This window comes from Xiphias gladius, chromosome 6 (genome assembly GCF_016859285.1).
Source record: "Xiphias gladius isolate SHS-SW01 ecotype Sanya breed wild chromosome 6, ASM1685928v1, whole genome shotgun sequence".
Classification (NCBI taxonomy): Eukaryota; Metazoa; Chordata; class Actinopteri; order Istiophoriformes; family Xiphiidae; genus Xiphias; species Xiphias gladius.
In genome coordinates this window covers 9,836,708-9,856,557 of record NC_053405.1, presented here as the reverse complement: position 1 = coordinate 9,856,557, position 19,850 = coordinate 9,836,708, and the positions used below count along the sequence as shown (strand labels likewise).

The 19,850-nt window shown below is 40.6% G+C and overlaps 1 protein-coding gene across 1 annotated transcript in view; it reads right to left on the bottom strand.

The window, feature by feature from the left end:
• The window catches only part of ano8b (anoctamin 8b), a 38,059-nt gene that overhangs the window by 4,251 nt on the left and 13,958 nt on the right, over positions 1 to 19,850 (bottom strand). The window contains exons 2-18 of the mRNA XM_040129622.1: positions 14,767 to 14,877; positions 13,081 to 13,213; positions 9,219 to 9,357; positions 9,044 to 9,140; positions 8,639 to 8,755; positions 8,322 to 8,449; positions 8,050 to 8,211; positions 7,816 to 7,968; positions 7,415 to 7,541; positions 7,127 to 7,182; positions 6,928 to 7,002; positions 3,980 to 4,227; positions 3,449 to 3,608; positions 2,864 to 3,268; positions 1,497 to 1,688; positions 1,081 to 1,212; positions 103 to 213 (exon numbers count right to left, since the gene is read on the bottom strand). Coding sequence (XP_039985556.1) covers positions 103 to 213; positions 1,081 to 1,212; positions 1,497 to 1,688; positions 2,864 to 3,268; positions 3,449 to 3,608; positions 3,980 to 4,227; positions 6,928 to 7,002; positions 7,127 to 7,182; positions 7,415 to 7,541; positions 7,816 to 7,968; positions 8,050 to 8,211; positions 8,322 to 8,449; positions 8,639 to 8,755; positions 9,044 to 9,140; positions 9,219 to 9,357; positions 13,081 to 13,213; positions 14,767 to 14,877 — 2,546 coding nt within the window. The remainder of the gene's footprint in view (positions 1 to 102; positions 214 to 1,080; positions 1,213 to 1,496; positions 1,689 to 2,863; positions 3,269 to 3,448; positions 3,609 to 3,979; positions 4,228 to 6,927; positions 7,003 to 7,126; positions 7,183 to 7,414; positions 7,542 to 7,815; positions 7,969 to 8,049; positions 8,212 to 8,321; positions 8,450 to 8,638; positions 8,756 to 9,043; positions 9,141 to 9,218; positions 9,358 to 13,080; positions 13,214 to 14,766; positions 14,878 to 19,850) is intronic.

Genomic DNA, 19,850 nt, shown 5'->3' with positions numbered 1-19,850 from the left:
AGTCTTTTGAGGGCTTGTTCAAACAGCCTGAATAGTTCTTGAACTTGAACTCTATCGCTCTCAAATGAAACTTTCTTGGTCTTGCATTGTCACAAAATTTACCTTAAAGGCCTCCCTGCGCTGATATTCCAGTTTAGCCATCTCCTCTCGGACCCACATAGGAATGTCAGGTATGGCCACATGGATGATGTATTTCAGAAGAATGGCAAAGTGCTATGGATAGACAGGCAGGCAGAGAGATAAAACAAAACAATGGCTACATGACACTACAATCCCAGCCGGAAACAGAACACAATGCTTCAGAATACTCTTTCAGGATATGTTACTTGAACTGATTCTGGCACAACATTTGGGCTGTAAAATTCTTCTGACAGACCTGACTTCTTTATCAGGCCAAGGCAGAGCTGCAGGCTGTTTACCTTTTACGGATATAGACAGCCACAGAGTGCACAGCTGACAGCATAAGTATCTAAATATGTTACAAATAGTGGGAGAAGCATGGAGAGAGCTTTAATTCATTTGTTCATGCTCAACAATTGGCATGTTGGGAACCCATTTCATGTACATTATTTTTGATCAGTTTTAACAGCATTTATTTTGTGCTTCTTTCAGGCAACGGGATAGAAGAAGATAGCTGTTGCAAGACACCTTTTTCGTTTGAATGTCTGGTCAACATTTCATGATGACACCGCAATAACAGAAGCTACAATGCTCAGTTATGCTCTATCAGCACATACTGTATTTACCATAAGCACACAACGCAATGTGGGATATGTGATCATAAACAAACAAGTAATAATAATAATAAATAAATAAAATAAGTGAAGATCAATATCTGTAGCATTTGATGAACCGTCCGAACTCTTTGCAGGTAGAAAAAAAAAAAAAAAAAACACACAGTAGTAAAACGTGTTTGTAGCCTAAGTGCCAGTCACTTTTTCTGATTAGCATAGATTTTCTCTTCTGGGTCATAAGAAGAAGGTGATGTTGAAAATGCTGGTGCTCAGAGAAAAAGTTTGACAAAGCACTGCTATAAGCACTGGCTAGCAGGAACAAGCTAGCAGGAACAAACTGTGGTACCTCCAGGATGACGATAGAGATGATTGCCATCTCAGGGCTGAGCCACGGGAAGAGACGCTGTAGCTGACCACACTGACCAATCAGGTAACAATTCACTATGATGGCAATCAGGCCCATGGCTTCCATTGCAGTCTGTGCAAGAAAAAAAAAAGGACAGGTTTCAGCTTTGCTGTTTTTAAAAAAAAATGGCTTTGTGCTTTGCTGAGAACAGAGGAATCAGCTAAGGTAAGTATTGTTTACATGATCATCATCTCTCTTTGACTCTCAAAGCCAGCGTTTTTGCATCTGGCCACATATGGCTGCAGAATATTTTTAATTGTCCCTGTCTTTGGGTGACAATGATTTCAGTCAACTCTTAGGCGAGGGAAGTAAAATCTCATGAGCTCATGTTAACTTTTACAGTGGGTATCACTTACCTGCCACTGGCCGATGCTCTCCACTCTGACTCCAAATGGCCTCTGCAGACCAGTGCAGAGCTTAAAAGCATCACTGCGGATCTCGATGATGTTGTTGATGAGAGCGCACATTGCAGCCAGAGGGAAGGCTGAGGAGAAGAGCACCACGTAGCCAAACTGGACAAACATCTCTTGGTAGTCCTGGAAGGTGTCCTGAGAGGGACAAAATGTATCATTACACCATAGCTCAACCCCGCATGTACAGTCTGAATGCTACTATTTGGCAGCTAGAAGACAAGAATACATTTCTGTAGACTGAATCGGAACAAAAAAAGATGGTGTTAGCTTTGTAAAGCTCTCTTATAGTCATTTATGACTTTTTGGAACATAACCCTGTGTTATTCAGATCACACTCTATAAACTTGTGGGGTGTCGTGTAACTGTGAAGGTTGAGGATTTCTGTTGGATTTATGTTGCAGTGCTGACCTAAGTATGAGGAGAATGACAGACAAGTTCCCCAGCTGGCGACAAATATAGAGAAGTTGTTTACCTGATATTATAAAAGATTTTACAGCTATTTCCTATCTACTTTGACTGAACCTAAACCATTTCCAGCTTTATGTTATGGCTATATTATGAGGCAGATTCTACAGAGGAACTCTTTGTGAAAGTTTCATGGAAAACTTTAAAGAGAAATTTGTCAGCCCCAGGCCTTATTCTCATGCTTTTGTTTATTATGACTGTTGGAAATGAGAAAATTCTACTCATCCATAATAGAGATTGGGAAAACAAGGATTCTTGCATTAACTATTAAAATCAGCCTTCCAATAAATTTACAGAAATCATCTCAAACCTGTTTTGAGTGAGGCCATAATGAAACACAGAGAGTAGTCTCCTTGAAATCCTTCTAGATGTTGCTATGAACATCACAAAAAAGCGTACAGTATTTACTTCCTAGTCAGTTTGCTAGCTGCCATGTTCATACACACACAGCAGTTTGTTTGTTTGTTTTTTAAAATAGTAGTGCGAGGTTGTGACCCGCTCTCAATTTAGCTGGTGTGTACGCTAGAGAAGTAGTAGCAAATGAGAGGCGATGATTTGCAACTTTCTGAATTTCAAAAATAGAATTACAAGGTAAACATTGTGCAGTTTTCTTTGCCTGCCTCTATATAATAAAGGGATGCTCCAGTTGGCTAATTGCTTTACTAGCTCAAAGACAAGTGTTTGAGAGGATTTTGGTTTAATAGAAGTATTTTAAAGATTAACATCAATCTTTCCTGAGTTCGCACTTCCGAAATGTCTACAACAGAGGTGGTGAGTAAAATGTTATCACGACTAAGAGTCATTATAGACAAAAATATGAGAATAACAACCACAGTCGTCCTTACAGCATAAGTCTGCATGCAGCTCTCCATCTCAGCCTGAGTGAGCGTGGAGCTCTCTCTCTCTTCAGGTGGGTCCATCCATGACTCCCTTTTTGTTTTAGGCTCGGGTCTCTCTGCGCTTCTGCCCCTTCTTCTGTGTCGCAGTGACGTGCCGCTCTCAGACCCAGGAGGCAGCGGAGCAGCGCTCGTGGCAGCAGCGGCGGCGCCAGCAGCAGCATGAATACCCTCAGCAGCACCTGTCCCTCCCCCACCCGATTCCTTCACATCATGGATGCCATTGTCATCGTCGTCGTCACACATTTCAAACACGGAGGCAGGGTCCATTCCTTTTTCCACCATAGTGGGGCTCCCCTCCTCCATGAAACTGTTGTCCATGGGGGGGCCACTGCAGACTGGCCTTCTGTCCGCCTGAACAACAACAACAACATCCCCGATCAGCAACACTAAAAAACACTATTACTACCATTACTACTGATAACAGTTGTTGTTGCTAAATTTCCAAAGCATCTTTTTGCACCAACAAATGATAAAAGTGTTACAGCATAAGCAGATTAACACGTGAATTTATGTTATCACACTATACTGTACCTTCTCTATGAAGCTGACTTTCCTCAGCTTCAAACCACAGTCGATCAGACTTTCCTCCTCCGTCTCTCCTTCACTGAACCTCCCACTGTCAGCCTCGTCCCTCTCACCTCCCTCTTCTTCATCAGGCACCCCACATCCCCCATTTAAACACTTCTTTTCCCTGAGAGGAGGTGAGGAGACCAACAGACGTCAGAAAAAAAGGTGTGTTAACTGCTCAAAGTGGCGTCCCGATGGTCTATTTACTCCATGTCTGTGTCTGACCAGCATGATTTATAACTTCATGCAAGTGCAAAGACAAAGGCGGAGGCAGATAAAGTGGCTTTCCACTGGAACCCAAGAATGTCTGTTTTCTAGTGACTAATACTTTGAATGTTGGTGTGAATGGCAACTGTAAATACACAAATCAGCAAAAGGATTCAAAGGATTTCTTACATCCAAATGTTAATACTTGCAAACCTACTTTACATGTTCATTTTACTAAAGTGTATGAATGCATATTAATTGAATGAGAGTTTAAATAAGGAGTCTGACCTTCTCTCTGGCTGCCCCACCCCAGGCCTGGTGCCCCTCAGTCCAGGTCCTGGCATGGCCTGATCAGTGGGAGAGACCTGGGCCCTTCCAGCGGCCAGCCGGGCGTATTTTAGCAGCACCGAGAGCAGCAGGTCCCACACAGCTCGCAGTGTAAGCTCGCCCAGCTTGTGGCGCTCATACAGGTAAGGCTGCAGCACCTCCTTCACATTCTGAAGGAACTGGCGTATGATGAGCAGAGTTGCCAGCATCTGACAAGGACAGACAGACACAGTCACGAAAAAAAATTAGCCGCCACACTGAATGAACACAATTTACTGTCCAACTAATCAGAGCATTTAATGGAACCCTTCCCTGGAAACAATGCAGACAACTTGGGATGCAAGAGGTTAAAGAGAGGTGGACAGAGGGCAAGAAAACCGGTAGGACAGTAGAGAGGATATAATCTTAGGCTGAGCAGTGGGATACACCCTCATAGAACAAATGCAACAAATCAGTCGAAACACAATTATATATGCAGACCTTATCCACAAGCGAATCACAGAGGACAGAGAGCTGCTGTCGAACGGTTCCCACTGCATTAAAAATTTCATGAAGCGTCCAGAAGAGTAATATGTTTGAAAGAACCAACAGGGAGCATTGCAGCTGCAATTTTATGCTCTATCAAATTCACTGTGGGCATGTCCTTCAAGAACATTCAAACACCATTTCAGTGGCATATGATGCATTGAGTCCCATGACTGAATCTTTCAGTAATACCTTGAAGAATATATGCAAATCATACACTTTAGGAAGTACCGATATGCTGAACTTAAAGGATAATTCTGGTTTATTATAACGTGGTTCTTACTTTTGTAATAATATATTGTTACTTGTCAGCAAGTCAGTTGCTGAGATCTGGATACACAGCAACATCACAAAAGAGAGGTCTGACAGGGCAATAAACATAAGCAGTGAGAGCTTCAAACCGATTTTAAACACATCCTTAGGAAAGCAAAACTAACTATATTTGAAAAAATATAGTTAGTAGATAAAATTATTATTACCCAAACGATCCATTGTAAAGAAGTCAGTTTGTTCAGCTTCGACCTACTGTACATACTTTTTCCTGTGTGATGAGTGACTATTCGCACATTTTCGGCTAGGCTGACCTTCAGTTTGACCCCCAAATAAAACACTTAAGTTAAATCGGTTAAATTGTTGGCGACAACCCGTGTGATTCTATGACCGCTTATCTTTTTTTTGCCTCATAAAAGATTTGTTGTTGATGTGTTTCCAGAAACTATGCCGATACTATGAAAATCGAACCCACGTTGTTATACACCAAAACTATCCTTTAACACTCAAAACCAAGAACTGAGTATCTTTTTTAACCCTTTAATATACACCCAGAGGATATAGATTTTCAAGAACTGCATCACAAAGCATCCTGTAATCTAAAAGCAATTGTCTCCACGTCAAATAATGCTGATGCACAGAATGCAAAAACAAACCCTCAATGGATTCCTGACAAGGTCATGGACAGAATGTTATTTTCAGTCAATGATGGGAGACCTGGGAAATGGAGAAAAGGAGATACTGTTCTCCCACGGCTACCTACTGGAACAGTCAGCACAGATACAGTTTGTCAGAGTCAGACACTGGCGGAATCAAGCTTACAACACCAGATGGTTTTCATTTTAAACCCCTCAGTGTTTTTGCATGTTTTAGCCAGGTTATTCTTACTTCTGAGGCAGCTCTCGGTTTCTAATTATTTCACTACAGTATTAATCTTAACTGGATCCAAGCAAAGTCAAGTCTGCTTATATTTTTTAAGGTTATTTTACTTGTGTGTGTTAATGCAGTTCTATAGTAAGTGGACTGACTGACTTTGCAAAAAAGTAAATGTACTTTGACAAATATTTGTAGAAGCTGCGCTGTATTGGTTGGTGGGAAAAGCGACATGGGAAAACGATGAAGTCAGGTGATGTTAACAGATTATGACAAGTTCAAGGAGACGGCACTCCAGCCGAGAGTGGAACAGAAACTGACAGACTGAGTGAGAAACTGAAGTACGGGTGCTGAAAGTCGTAGCGGAAAAACGATGCACACAAACTGCATGGAAGGAAAGACCAATTAAGAAATCCACTCTGACCCCACATACCCATGTCAAAGAATAATTGAAAGAATTGAAAGGAAGACGGAAGGATGTGCTGTGAGGTTTCGGTCGGTCAGAAATTATTTGCACCAATGATTTAAACAATCAGACATTATCTTCTACATTCTACATGCTTCATTTTAAAATATCAATGCATGAACCGGCTCATCTGTCACTACTATCTTGTGAAAGCAACATGTCTCTAAAAAATGTAGTTTTAAAGACAAAAGAAAAATAGCATTAAATTTGACATGATATCCTTGTGAAATTATAGTTTTGCTTTTAAACTTTGAGGTTGGTGAGAGAGATAATCCTTTAATGACACTGAAACCATGAGAAATACCAAATTTGTAATTGGGAGCTTTCACCAGACAGAGACAAACAAAAGACAAACCACAATACTTTTCACAAAGCAGGCTGCTAGTTTTTTGCGTGGTCGAAATGTGGCATGCAAAGGAAGGACAGGGGGTGGTCAGAAATTGACCTTTGACCTCCAGCCCATGGGATGAACAGGGTTCATACGTTGGACCTGAGTAAAGCCCTGGAGAACCAGGGAACAGAGACCACAAGAATCTGGATCTTGAGGAGGAGGGAAGGTAACACGTTGACCCGGACCTGCCGCTGCAGACTCTTTAACAGACACAACACCAGGAGCATCTTCCAAAAGGATGGATGTTTGGATGGATGGACGGTTATGGAAATCAATGTATGAAAGCAGAGAGAACAAAGCATTTATGGATGGGAGAATCCAACAACGCCTGTTGGAAGCCAGGAGAATTACCGAAGCAAATGTGTGTGCTAGGAAGTTTCTTACCTCTTTCAGGCGCTCCATGTCTTTGAGGTAGAATCCAATGTAAAAAAGGCTGAGATAAGAATTTACAAACTGAAACTGCAAGAGAAAGAAACGCCAGGTGTCATTAAAGGGAAAGTTGTATGAAAAGAAATGTTTAAAAAAATTTCTAAATCGCATGGGTATTTTAGATATTATATGTATATAGATAAAAGCTACTCACAAGAACCATTTTGATGATGAGATTTTTCTCATAGGCACTCTGGAGTCTATAGTTTTCTGTGGAAGCACAATATAAATCCTCTCTTATTTTATCACTCATAACAATGTAATATACGGAAAGATTAAAACTAAATTACTTATTAAAGATTACAAAAGATAACAAAAGCTCCATGAAGAGCGTTAAAGAATCTCAGATGACAGCAATCTTAGCAATTATTTTCTTCTGTAAGAGATGCTCTGCTCTGAACGTGAATGTAGATTTGGATCACTCCAGGAGCTTGACTCATACCCATGTCGTTGAGCCAGCAGGCGATTTTCCTGTACACCTCGTCACACGCAGTCACAGTGATAGCTAGCATAATTTTGGGGATGAAGCGGGCTAGCCGAGGCATTTCCTTGATCCCCATCACAAATTCCTGCAGAGACACGGTCACAACTTTTTGTTCATCGCCTCAAAGAAAAACATCAAGGGGTGTGTAAGCAGTTGTGCTCAGCTCTTTGACCAATATTTTGAAGAAGTTGTTTTCTCTTGCTTTTATTAGGTTCAACTCATTGAAACACCCTTGAAATAAATTCAACGGCACTAAACAAGGAAAGATGCTGGGAAAAGAGATTTTTACGACTAAAGGTACTACTGCTATATTCATAAAAGCAGCAGACAGATACAACAGATGCTGACAGCTGACTGACCTGCAGCTCGAAGCAGATGAGCATGACCAGGAAGACAAAGCAGAGACAAAGGATACAGATGGGCAAGCTGACCAGCCACCTGAATACACGCCTCCTCCACGGAGGATAGTAGAACTCCTCACATCCTGTTATGGGACTACAGCGCTTGACTCCCTGCCAAGAGAGAGAATGTATGAAAGGGCCTGAAAGAGAAGAGGCGAGGATAGGAGGCTGGAAGGCTTTAGTTTCTCTCACCCGGAACTGAGGCCGTGGTTCCTCCAGGGATTCAGCAGGCGTGTCCAGTGTTCCCCACTTGTACGCCAGCTCAGCCCCCCTCCGCTTCCACCGCTCCAGAAACAGAGTGGCCCACACCACGTTGAACAGTGCAAACACCACACAGCAGATGTCACGGCTGGTCTGAAACATTCCAAGCACAAACACGCACATGCTTAAGACTATGATCAGGCAATATAATTTTTCGGTTAGTGATTAAAGCTGCTTCGGGCTATGACAGGATCTCTCGTCACCTGATCTGACTCGGTGAGCATCCAAAGCACAAAGCCGATCACAGCAGGATATAACATAGAAGTGGTGTAGAAACCCAACCAGGCAAAATACATGGCAATCTTCACTCCAAAGTAGTCACAGATATCATCTGAAAATACCATTGAAAAACAGACATTAGAATGAGTAAAATCATTTGAAACAAACTTTAAGTAGTAAATATGGAACTACTGTACGTGCAAAGTATGTAATTCAAACTGTCAAAAGTACTTTCTTATGTCTTGTGGTTGTACAAGAGTATTATATTAATATTATTGTGTGCAAATTTTGCCATAATGACCTAAGGGCTGTTTCTCACAAACAGCCTGGACCCAGGACTTCATCAGCTGACCGAGGATCCTCTGCTCATGGAGAGGAAACACCTGCTGGATTACACCTCGCGCACTTAGCTCCGGGACTGCAGAGAATTATAAAGCAAAGAAAGATGAAATTACTTTAAATGTAATTTTGTCATTAGAGAGAATCGCAGATAGATCCAAGTAGAACGGACGATAGAGTAGATACTGCAATAAAACTGTCAACTGCAGAAAACCATGAGATCCATCACAATTATCTCCTCATGATATCAAACCTAAACAAACTGAGGGATTATTTCCAAAGCCTGCCAGGGAACTGCCCTCTGTTTAACAAAGACAAACATCACCGAGCGTCTAGTAACACTGTACTGATAAAAGAAGCCGCTTACTGATTGGCTGGCCCTCCAGGAAGTTGATATTATGAAGCACCTCCCCATGTTTGGCACGTAGGTTGTCCAGCCAGTATTTAATGATGCTCTGCCTCTCCTGCAGCAAACAAGAGGAGTGAGTCAGGTAAGGTCTCAAGAGCATGTTTACCTGCATATGGGTGTGTGTGACTCGGACCTGTGAAGTGAAGAAGCACAGCTCGCTCTCAATGTTCTCGTAGATGTAGTCCTCCTCACAGGAGAAGCTTCGTGTTCCTCCTCCAAACTCGGGCTTCACCGCTTTCCTCAGTCCCATCTCCTCGGCACCTCGCAACAAACTGCAGGACAAAGAAAAAAAAACCTTTAAAAAAAACAAACAAACAAACAAACAGAAAAAAACCTCTCCACCATTCAATCTCTGATGGTCAGTTTTCTGTGCTTTACTACAACTTGCCTGGACAACATTTGCTTCAGTAAGTGATTGCCTACATATCTCAGAATTCTTTTCAATAACCCACAGGCAATGTGCCTCAAGCTGCTGCATTCAGCTGACAGTTATACCGTACAGCGTGTAGGTGGAGAGAGCGGTATGGATAGGGATTGCATAGTAACGGCAAGAGAGTGCTTTTTTTCCCCAGCTGACAAAAGAATGCAGTCATGCCCATTACTCAGGTCATCTCTTGTAGAGGCAATGCTTTCTGGTCTACTGGGACAGCTGTCGGTGAAGAAATTGGTAACGCCTCTTCAAAAATTTATTTATTGTAGTTTGATTGTTCAACTTTAGCGCAAAATGGTAAATTTTTAAAATTCTTGTTCTTCGACTGAGAAGTACTTGTACCTAAAACCCAACATTTCCTGTTTAATGTTATTATTAAACAACTATTTCGGTAATCGATTAATCTTTTAAGAAATTAGTAACAATACCAAACATTGTCTTCTACCAAATTCTCAAGTTTGAGGATTTGAAGCTTTTCTTTGTTTTATACCAAAAAAAAAAAAAAAAAAAAAAAAAAAAATTATATATATAAAACAAATATAATATGAAAATTTAATCTTTTTGGGGTTTGGACTGTTGGTTGGACAATACAACCAATTTAAGGAATGGTGTCACTTTGTGCTCTGGGAAATTGCGATGGGCATTTTTTACTGTTTTCGGACATTGTATAGAATAAATTATTAATGAATTAGTCAAAGAAAAAAAATAAAATATTTGTTAAGTTGCAGTCCTATTGTGTATTGCTGAACAAAATTTCTACAAAGCTCAATTTTAGCTGCATAGAAAACATTTTACTGTAAATTACTACAGTGTTTTTGGCCAGTTCTCCACAGGAATAAGAAAACCAACAGAAAACAATAAAACTAGCAGAGATGGATAGTCCTTTACAGTGTCAAGTCTCCTCTAATGTCTTAACCTTATTACTCTCTATCATTTCATTTCCCATAAACCCCTCCTCCATGTCTCCTCTCTTCCTCCCTCCTCCTCCTTCTCCTCCTTTCCAGCCACTCTGTCTCCTCTCCCCTCCATCCTCTCCATCCCCCTGTCTCTCTTCCCTCCCCCTTTCACTCTCCATCCTCTTATCTCCCAGAGTCCTCTCCTTTGCCCCCTCCCCACCCCCTTCTATCCCATCATCCCTTTCTCCTTTCCCTCTGCCCTTCCCAGCGGCTTTGTGCTGAAATCGCAGTAATAATGCAGCACCACACCCTCTGTTCCCTACAGGCTGACAGTTCACCTCTCTCTCTCATATGTACATGTATATATAGTTTATACAGCCTAGGTGGGCCTGTAATATCCATCCATCATGCAGCTCCAGGCACTTGGAGGAGCAGGACAGTGAAGTACGTTCAGCACTGTGATGGACTACATCAGAAACGTGAGATGTAAGCTTCTGTATCACCGCTGAATGCTGCTTAGTGCACAGCACTATCAAAAGAAAGGTCCTTGTCTAAAGAAAAACATTGCTATGTCTATTTAAAACAACTGTTTAGTAATCTAAGCCAAAAACTGGAAGCCCTTCAGAGGTGTGCAGCTCATGCTGCTGCCATGAATCATAATGAGATTCTCCCTTTCTTATTTAATCAAAAACTTTATTGCCTTTTACACTCTCGCCCCAAATGTAAGGAGTCGTAATTTGGAAACGCAGTCAAAGGCAATGTGTGGACAAAGCTAACCTTGTAAGACAGCAGAATACTGCTGAGGGGCCGCACTGCACATAAGGTTTATGCTAATTTAGCAAATGTCTTTCAGGTGTAAGGTAGAAACTCAGCAGAACAGGATAGCGTGCTGTAAACTGCCCCGGCAGAGCTGATGAGTGAGTAATGGGTTGTATGTCAGGCACGAAAAGAGGATGTCACACTGAGTATGTTGATTGCCAAAATTGTGCTTTCTGCTAAAGTTGTTTTCAAAGCAATAAATGGAGCCATTCTGAAAATAAAACACAAAACAGCACTGAACCCGTGTCTCCAGCTGTTCTGATGCTGATCTCATACCCTGTAACAACGCAGAATTTTCTTCACTGGCTTCTAATCTCTTTCAAAACAAGCACATAGGGGAGAGAACAATACTGTTTCAGATGATATTTTTTAATAAACCACAAGCCTGCATAGGTTGATGACACACCTGGAGCCCTCAGTTGGTTTTCTTCACATAGCTAATAGAGAGAAGCAGCATGCTCACTACTTCACTATGCACAGGGGACAACTATACAAAGGTGAGAGGATGGAATACTTTCTGGATTATCTTTTCTATCTCATAAAATGTAGGTCAACCTATCGGACAGCAGGTGCGTGTATGTGTGTATAGAGAGGGAGAAAGAGGAGAGTGTGCCTCGTGTCACACAGCAGTCATTTTTCCTTGAGCGTTTCTTTTAAAACCCACTGGCACACTTTCAGAGAGCACTCTCTCCATCCTCCCACCACATTACCTTCCCTTACTCCTTCCTTTTCCTTTCTGCTCTCATCCTTCTCTTTTTTGCCTTATTCTCACTGCCTCTGTCTTTTTCTGTCACTTCCTCTGTTTCTGGCCATCTGTCCGTTCCTATGCCATTCCGGGGTAAAAGGTTTGGTCAAGAACCTAATTCTTTTTTCCAAGTTAATTGCACAGTCGACAGACGGGACTCCACAATTGTCAAGTGGTGAAATACAGTATGGAACAACTCGTGCCACCCTGATCTCCTGGATTGTATTTCTCGGTATTTGTACATCAAAGTCAATGCGCATCCCCAATTTCCTTGGGAATTTTTTCAAAACAAGAGACTGTGTTTGGGCAGTGTAATCAGAGCGAATACAATCCCTACCGTTTAGCCTGACTTTAACCTTTTTCCAAAACTCTAAATAACCTTCAGCACAGAAGGATAGGAGTGGTGCTGATACACCATATATCATGGCAGCTTCACTAATCATTCACTGTGTGTATGGGCTAAACTGTTGTGCCTAGTATAGTTGCGGCTAAATATAAAACCTTGATAAATGAAGGTACTATTCCACACCGGCACAGAACAACAGGGACATTTTCGTCTTTAACATCCCAACTCCAGTGGTAGCATTTAAAAATAACCAAACCTGAAACTGCTAGAGGAAGTGACATACATTATAGTTCATTACCCTGTTTGTTCATTTCCTGTCTTCCTGTATTCTGTCCAAGGTGGCAGGGTGATTAATTGACACAGCTACAGTAAGAACGGCAGTAACAGCGCCGCCTGTAACAGGTCATGTGAGCAAAGCAGAAATCATGCTGTAGGTTGTGTTCAGCTAAATATTATTCAGCTGAAGCTGACATCATCAACCTGAGTCATCAAGATGAAGTATTTTTATATATATCTCGTGTTTTTAATCAACTTGGAGGAATACGTTGACATTTTGGGAAATGCGCTTACTCGCAGATAAGCTGAGTATTTTGGGGTTTTGGACTGGTAGTTGGACAAAACGAGGCATCTGAAGACATCACCTTGTGCTCTGGGAAACTGCCATGAACATCTTTCACTATTAGTTGATTAATCACAAAAATAACTGATAGATAAATTAATGATAGCAATAACCGTCAGTAGTCTGAGCAGACTTCTTACTTTTCGTATGTAGCAGTGACGAAGAACGCATAGACTCGTGTGTGCTTGTGATGTCGAATTTGGATGATGAGCTCTGGGATTCCCAGCCGGATATGGTTCAGTAGCCATAGCAACGTGTGGTCATCTGTAGTGTCTGTGGCAGGAAATGAAAAATAAAAATACATTTTCAACCATACCCACGCATCACTGTACATGTACAGTTGTACAGGAGCTGCCGAGTACTCCCACATTCTTGTACTATTTATTCCCGAGCAGCAGCTGGAGGTTAAGTGTCACACTAACAAACACTTGAGATTGACTTGTCTAATCTGCTGCCTCAGCTGGTCAGAGATTCAAACTGATCTTAAGCCTGCTTCTCTAATCTTTAGGCTATGGCTAAGCAAGTTGAAAAGATAATATCCTCAGCATTGAAGTCATAATCATCCTTTTTGTTATTAACAGTATATAACTATTGTTTCTATCTTTTACAGATAACAGTTGAAAACGTTCTCTGCTGCTCAGTGTTGTTTTGGGAAATAAATTGAAATGGGAGAAATTAAAGGAATAAAAAAAAAAAGAGTACTGCTTTCTTCCAAGTCATCCTGGAAACTGAAAAAAGGGAACATTTACAGCTTTGTAACTGTAAAAATACACAACACACATTTCATTTGTGGGGCAGCGGTGAATGCTGAGCATCAAAGTAAAAGGTTGTTTCATATAGAAAATGTGTGTCAAATTGTATAAACTAAATGTGTTTGCTTGTGTGTGCTCTATATTTGTAAGGAACAATATTTAAACCTTGAGAGTGAAGATCCCTGAAAGCTAGGACATTACAGCCTGTCCTCACTTCTTTACAGGGCTGTATGAGGGTTAAGGCTTGGCGTCAGCATTTACTAGCACTGAAACAGTTAGTCAATTGGATTATTCTGCAGCTATTTCGATAATTGTTTGAGTCACTTTTCAAGCAAAAAACGCCCAACATTTGCTGGTTCCAGCTTCTCAGTTGTGAGAATTTACCATTTTCTTTTTCTTATTGCATAGTACACTGATCAGCTTTAAGTTTTGGACAAAACAAACATATTTGGATGTGGAAAATGTGATCTAAATTTTTTTTTTTACAATTTTCTAGGCATGCAACAAACAATTATTGTCATTATTGATTCGTCTATCAAATATTTTTTCAATTAATCAATTAATCGCTTGGTCCATAAATTGTTAGAAAAAAATAAAAATTGCCCATCACAATTTTACATTGCCCAAGCTAATATTTGTTTGTTTTGTCCAACCAGGAGTCCAAAACCCAAAGATATTTAGTTTAGTATCTTAGAAGACCAAGAAAATCTACAAATATTCACATTTGAGAATCTGAGATCATTGAATTTTCAGCATTTTTGCTTAAAAAATGTATTATATGATTAATCAACTATCAAAATGATTGAATTTATTTTCGGTCAATCAACTAATTATGTCAGTTTTACTATTTTCCAGCATTTGAAAGACAAAACAATTAATCAGGAGAACAATTAGCACATTAATAAATAATCGAAATAATCGTTAGTTGTAGTCCTTCGTTTAAGTTATAGTAGGGGTTGACCGTAGGCATGTAGATATGATAGTTAGGGTTGGGGTTAAGGACTAAGGATGTCAGTGACGTCCTCCCAAGCATTGAAATACAAATGGTTTGTGTTTGTGTGTTGAGTGCTTGACCTGCAAATGTCATGAGGACATCACAGTTCTCTGTGGGCACCGTTTTCATCCAAGACTTATGAGACATGATGTGTCTTCCAGCCTGCAGCAGCCGCTTTCCAAACAACTTATCTGAAAGACAGAGAGAGGGAGAGGGAGAGGGAGAGAGAGAGAGAGGGGAGGAGAGTCACCTTTTCAAAGCGAAACAGAGTAAGGAGCCACGACATTTCTAACATTCTCGTCAAACCCCCCTCCAAAACTCTTACCCCTTCTGCCCCAACACACACGCACAAAGTTGTCCTTCTCGATGGGACAGATTTAAATGTCACGCCTCTTTGCCTCACAACACGAGACAGACTAACACTGACTGCCCTGCCAAGGCCAGAAGCCAAACATTATCCACACTCTCTGAATTGTCACACAGACATACAGACACTCAGCTCAATCAACTCAACACGGCACTGCAGCCATTTCACTGTGTTGTGATGTATCCTGAGTCTCAGGGGCGCTGACATACAAGCCCCTCAGTAATAAAAGATCACTCTTCAAGGTTGAGGGGTACAATGGGTAAAAGTTTCAGCTTTACTGAATTTACAACCATGCATTCAGCGCCTGTGTAGAATTACCTCGTCTCTATTCCTGAAATCCACAGCACTCCAAAAATAGCTCTACTGTAGCCACACAGTAATGTCACATTATAACACAGTTCCCCTTAATGCAGCAGTATGAAGGTAAATAACGCACAGCTTATATGTCTTCTGGGATGGATACCGTTACGTCATGGAAAAATTATATTTTCAAGACAAGTGAAATTTTTGGTCTCCAGGCTCAAATGAACTTTTATCTTCACTTTGTCCCCTCGTTCATCTGTGACTGTCACTGACCCTCTACAGTCTCATATTCCCACTGATATGTGCTTCAGAAGGGCAGTGGGGCTGATAGTTTTCAAACAGGACTAAGTGATTCTGTAACCACTGTAAACCCTGACCCTGTTCAGCTTTCGGAGGACAGTGTGTAAAAACCGGTTTCCCGGGTCCTGAATAATAATGACAGCAGCCTGGAGAGAATGCCCATCCCACAGCAGCCCTGTGATCACTGGGGCGTGGGTCTTCAGAGGAGGCAGAAAGCAGGGCGCTTTCCAGGGATCACACACAGGCATTTTTAGTATCACGACATTCATCACATATACTATTTGTTTATTTTTATGTATTTGAAAGCAGTAGAAAACGTTAGATCTCTCTGAGTACAAGCAAAAGTTACAAAGCCAAATTATAAAGGCAACACATCATTTTACACATGATGTCACTGTACATCCGATTACTGCTTCAGGTATTGCTTACATGGTTAGAAAGGTGAACGCACGCACATGCACACTCATGAAGGTCAAAGCCACGGCAGGCTGTAAATTTAACCATGATATCACCACTAGCACGGTGCTGTAAATCACACTCTACCTCTGCATGTTCTGTGGATCCAATAAGCACTTGTCAGATAAAAACATCATTGTGCTTCAGCTCAGCGCGTCCCCTTACTTCCTGGAAACACAGCGGTGACAGCGAGGGACAGAGGGGAGATTCCCAGAAACAAGCCTGACGGTCCTTTTAAGAGCACATACATTAATTGATTTCCATGTTTACATTATGAATGCACTTATTCACTGTAAAGTCCATTTTTTTGCACTTACTTATTTTCATAAAAAATTGGTCTGTTGGCAAAGTCCCTGTTTTTAAAGCAGCATAATTTTTTATAACCGATGGAGAAAATAATTAAGTGCAACTGAAGGGGCATTAATAGTGATGAACCCACAGAGAATTATCACCCGACTCTGCAATTACCTTCAGCGCCACAGAGCCTTTAAGTATATTTTGGGTCACTGTTTTGGTTTTTCTGGCCCGTAAACCCCCTCAGCCCAATTTCCAGCCAAGGCAGGCAGCTGTTTTCAGCTAAAAAGTTGTAATAAACCCAATCTGAGCCACCTGTCCAGCACCAAACAGCAGACAGACAACGTCAGCGACCAGCCGGTGAACCTAGAGGAGTATTTAGCTGATAAAGGGCCTGATATTTTCCTGTCAGACCAAAACAGCTAAAAGGGAGAGTTAATATTGAATTTGCATTCATCAGATGGCCAGAAATACAATTCTACATGTAAATAGGCTACTGTTTGCTAACTCATTCACCAAAACAACTTTATTATGTGATAAAAGTCAATTAATATAGCAATAAATTGTGTCTCAAAACCCATTTTTATAGATTTTCCTAATAGTTTTTTGTTGCACAGAAATCACATTCCACTGGACTTAATGTATTTTAGCATCTTCTTTTACTTTGTTTTTGTTTATTAGCCTTGCTAATAAATTACTTTCTCTACAAATATTGCACTTTTTATTTCCTCATCTTGCTCTTTTTATTCCCTATTTCCTCTCTGGAAAGCACAGAGGTTTGCACCTGAAACCTTCTATGTAAATAAAGTAAAAATAAATTTGAGCTATTGAAGACCTGGAGACGATGCCAATAAAATAAAAGACTTCCCCAGCATACTGTATCTAATGACTTGTCTACCTTTTCTTAAAATTCAACCATCAACATATTTTGCTGAAGATGATATTCTCTGTTAAGATAAATCAAAACATGTTGGAGTTTCAAACAGCACCTGACTTGGAGGTGGCATTACTATTCAAAGGATCACTCTCAGTACTTACAAACAGATTGTGACAACTTTATCTTGTTCCACACTGCTGTTCCGCTCTGAAGAACCTTTTCAAACATCACATCAGGTCAAACAGGAAACAGAGCAAGTTATTTTTGCCTTTTTAATCTTGAGTCGTACTTCTATCTACTGAAATCTGACTGGCCACTCCACTGTGGATGAAATGCTGCAGGCAGTGCTGCAACATGACAGCAATTCTAATGAGTCCCGTATTCTTTGCTGAGGCCAACACACACACACACACACACACACACACACACACACACACACACACTCCTGAAACAGCTAGCAGATTGGTTTCAACACTTCCACAATGCTTCAGTTTATAAGTCCCAACTGAGCGAATGCTCAGATGGTTTGCATTAATTTGTGCGTTTGTTATGTTGTGGAAGATGAACAGTAATTCATACATCGACCATAAAGGCTTCACTGCACAGACAAGTCTGCCAGGTCTGTGTCTGCATGTGTGTGTAAGAGTATTTTTTTTGCTGTAGATGAACAAACCACCTCTCAGCTTCCATGAAAAAAAGGTTTTTGTCACTTTTAGTGAAGTAGTATGTAGATGCCTGGTGCATCCGGAAACAACAGTGATGAGAGCGGTGAGAGTACTCAGAAGATTAAAGTTGCAGACTAGAAAACCAAAAAAAAAAAGCCGAAAAAAAGCTATAAAGCACTGTAAAACTGAGGGGAACTTCATCAGATGAGAATTCTGTGTAGGGTCATAACTACATAATCCATGATCCATTGTTATTATTAACGAACATTGACTATAGCTTTTTTCCCCCCATATAAGCTACGTGCAGTTCAGTGAAAACACAAAATATCAGGGGCACCTTCTTGTTAATTTTGAGTTATAGCCCATTATTTGCAATCCTTTTTTTTTGGACCCATTTTTGTCTCATTATCTCTATCTCCCCTCCACAGATTTAACAAGGGTAATCAATTTGTATTGATGGCTTTTACCTAATTTTAACTCATTAGTCTACATCATGAAAAGAGCGAATGCTCTCGGATAATTTGTACATGCAGCGTAAGATGGATTTCACAGTGTAAACACATTAAATCACTCTTTTGAAAACAGTATAAAGTAGAGTTACAGGTTTAAACAGTTTACAAATTCCACCCATTTTTACGTATCTTTTATATGACAGTCCATTAAATCTCTGTATATAATGTACTAGAAACTATATAGGACAATGATCCCAAATGTCGTTTATGTTGGCAAAAATAAGAGAATTTCTGAGTTTGAAAGCCCCTTTTGGCCCTGTAACAGAAACCAGGTTGCTTTAGAGCAGGTTTGCCCAGGACTAGCAGTGATAAAGATAAAGCCCGTATTACTAATGGCCTTCACAGTGAGACCACTGTTCCAGGGCTAATGCTTATCAGACAGCAGCCAGGCAGTGTAACATGCAGGGTGTCTTTCTCAGATCTGAGTTGCTCTCCGAAGGATCTCTGTGGGGTGTTTATTGTGTGTGTGACCGTGCAGGTATTTGTCTATGTGCATGTGTGTGAGCCTAGGATATAAAGTTCAAGATTAATAGGGTGTAAGTCAGTTATGAAACTCAGGCGAATGATTAAAGTGAAGGTCACAGACACTTAAAGAAAGACTTGATGCACTCACTGTCTTTGCTGGCTGCGTGAGTCTGTTTGATAACTGGCTGCTCTTTATGCATGGCTGGGGCAGCTTTGGGTCAACTTTGAAGATTTTAACTCAGTCCGGTAGAAGTTAGTTAAAGTTTTCTGCTGAACTTTTAAGCAGCTGGAACAAAAGGTTGGGTTTAAAGAACACATATCATAGTTGGTAATGTCAGACAGGTCAATGATATTGTTGACGACACAAGCATGTACAGTATAATTTTAGTTGAGGAGAGAGGGTGGCATGACTTGACAATACTGAAAACACACCCAGACACATTTTGAATGAGTAAAGATAATTAACGAATTGATTGTAAACAAATTTTGTCTGCTACTGTCATCTTAAATCAGAGGTCTTCATACAGTATGTTGGTTTATCATTTATGTATGCTGATTTGAATCTGGGAATGTGAAGGCAGTCTATCTATGTCAGCAGCATTGAGTGTCTGAGTGATAACTGAAATATCAAAATTAAAAAAAAAAAAAAAAATGCTTTGTATCAAAAGATCAACCCAGTTTACCCCTGCTAAAGAAACAAAGTAGATGATGCCTTTAGCTTCTATGGTTTTTCCTCTATTATATGAAAACTACCCATTTCATACGGATAATGCAGTGATGGGTGGGGAGGGGGCAGCAGAAATATAGACACCCTCAATAATAAAAGGCAGCATTCTTCACAAATTGATGAAAAAAAACACAACTACAACTAAGTGACTTAAAACGTAATGTGATTCCTGTAGATACTGTACGTAGAAAGTCATGG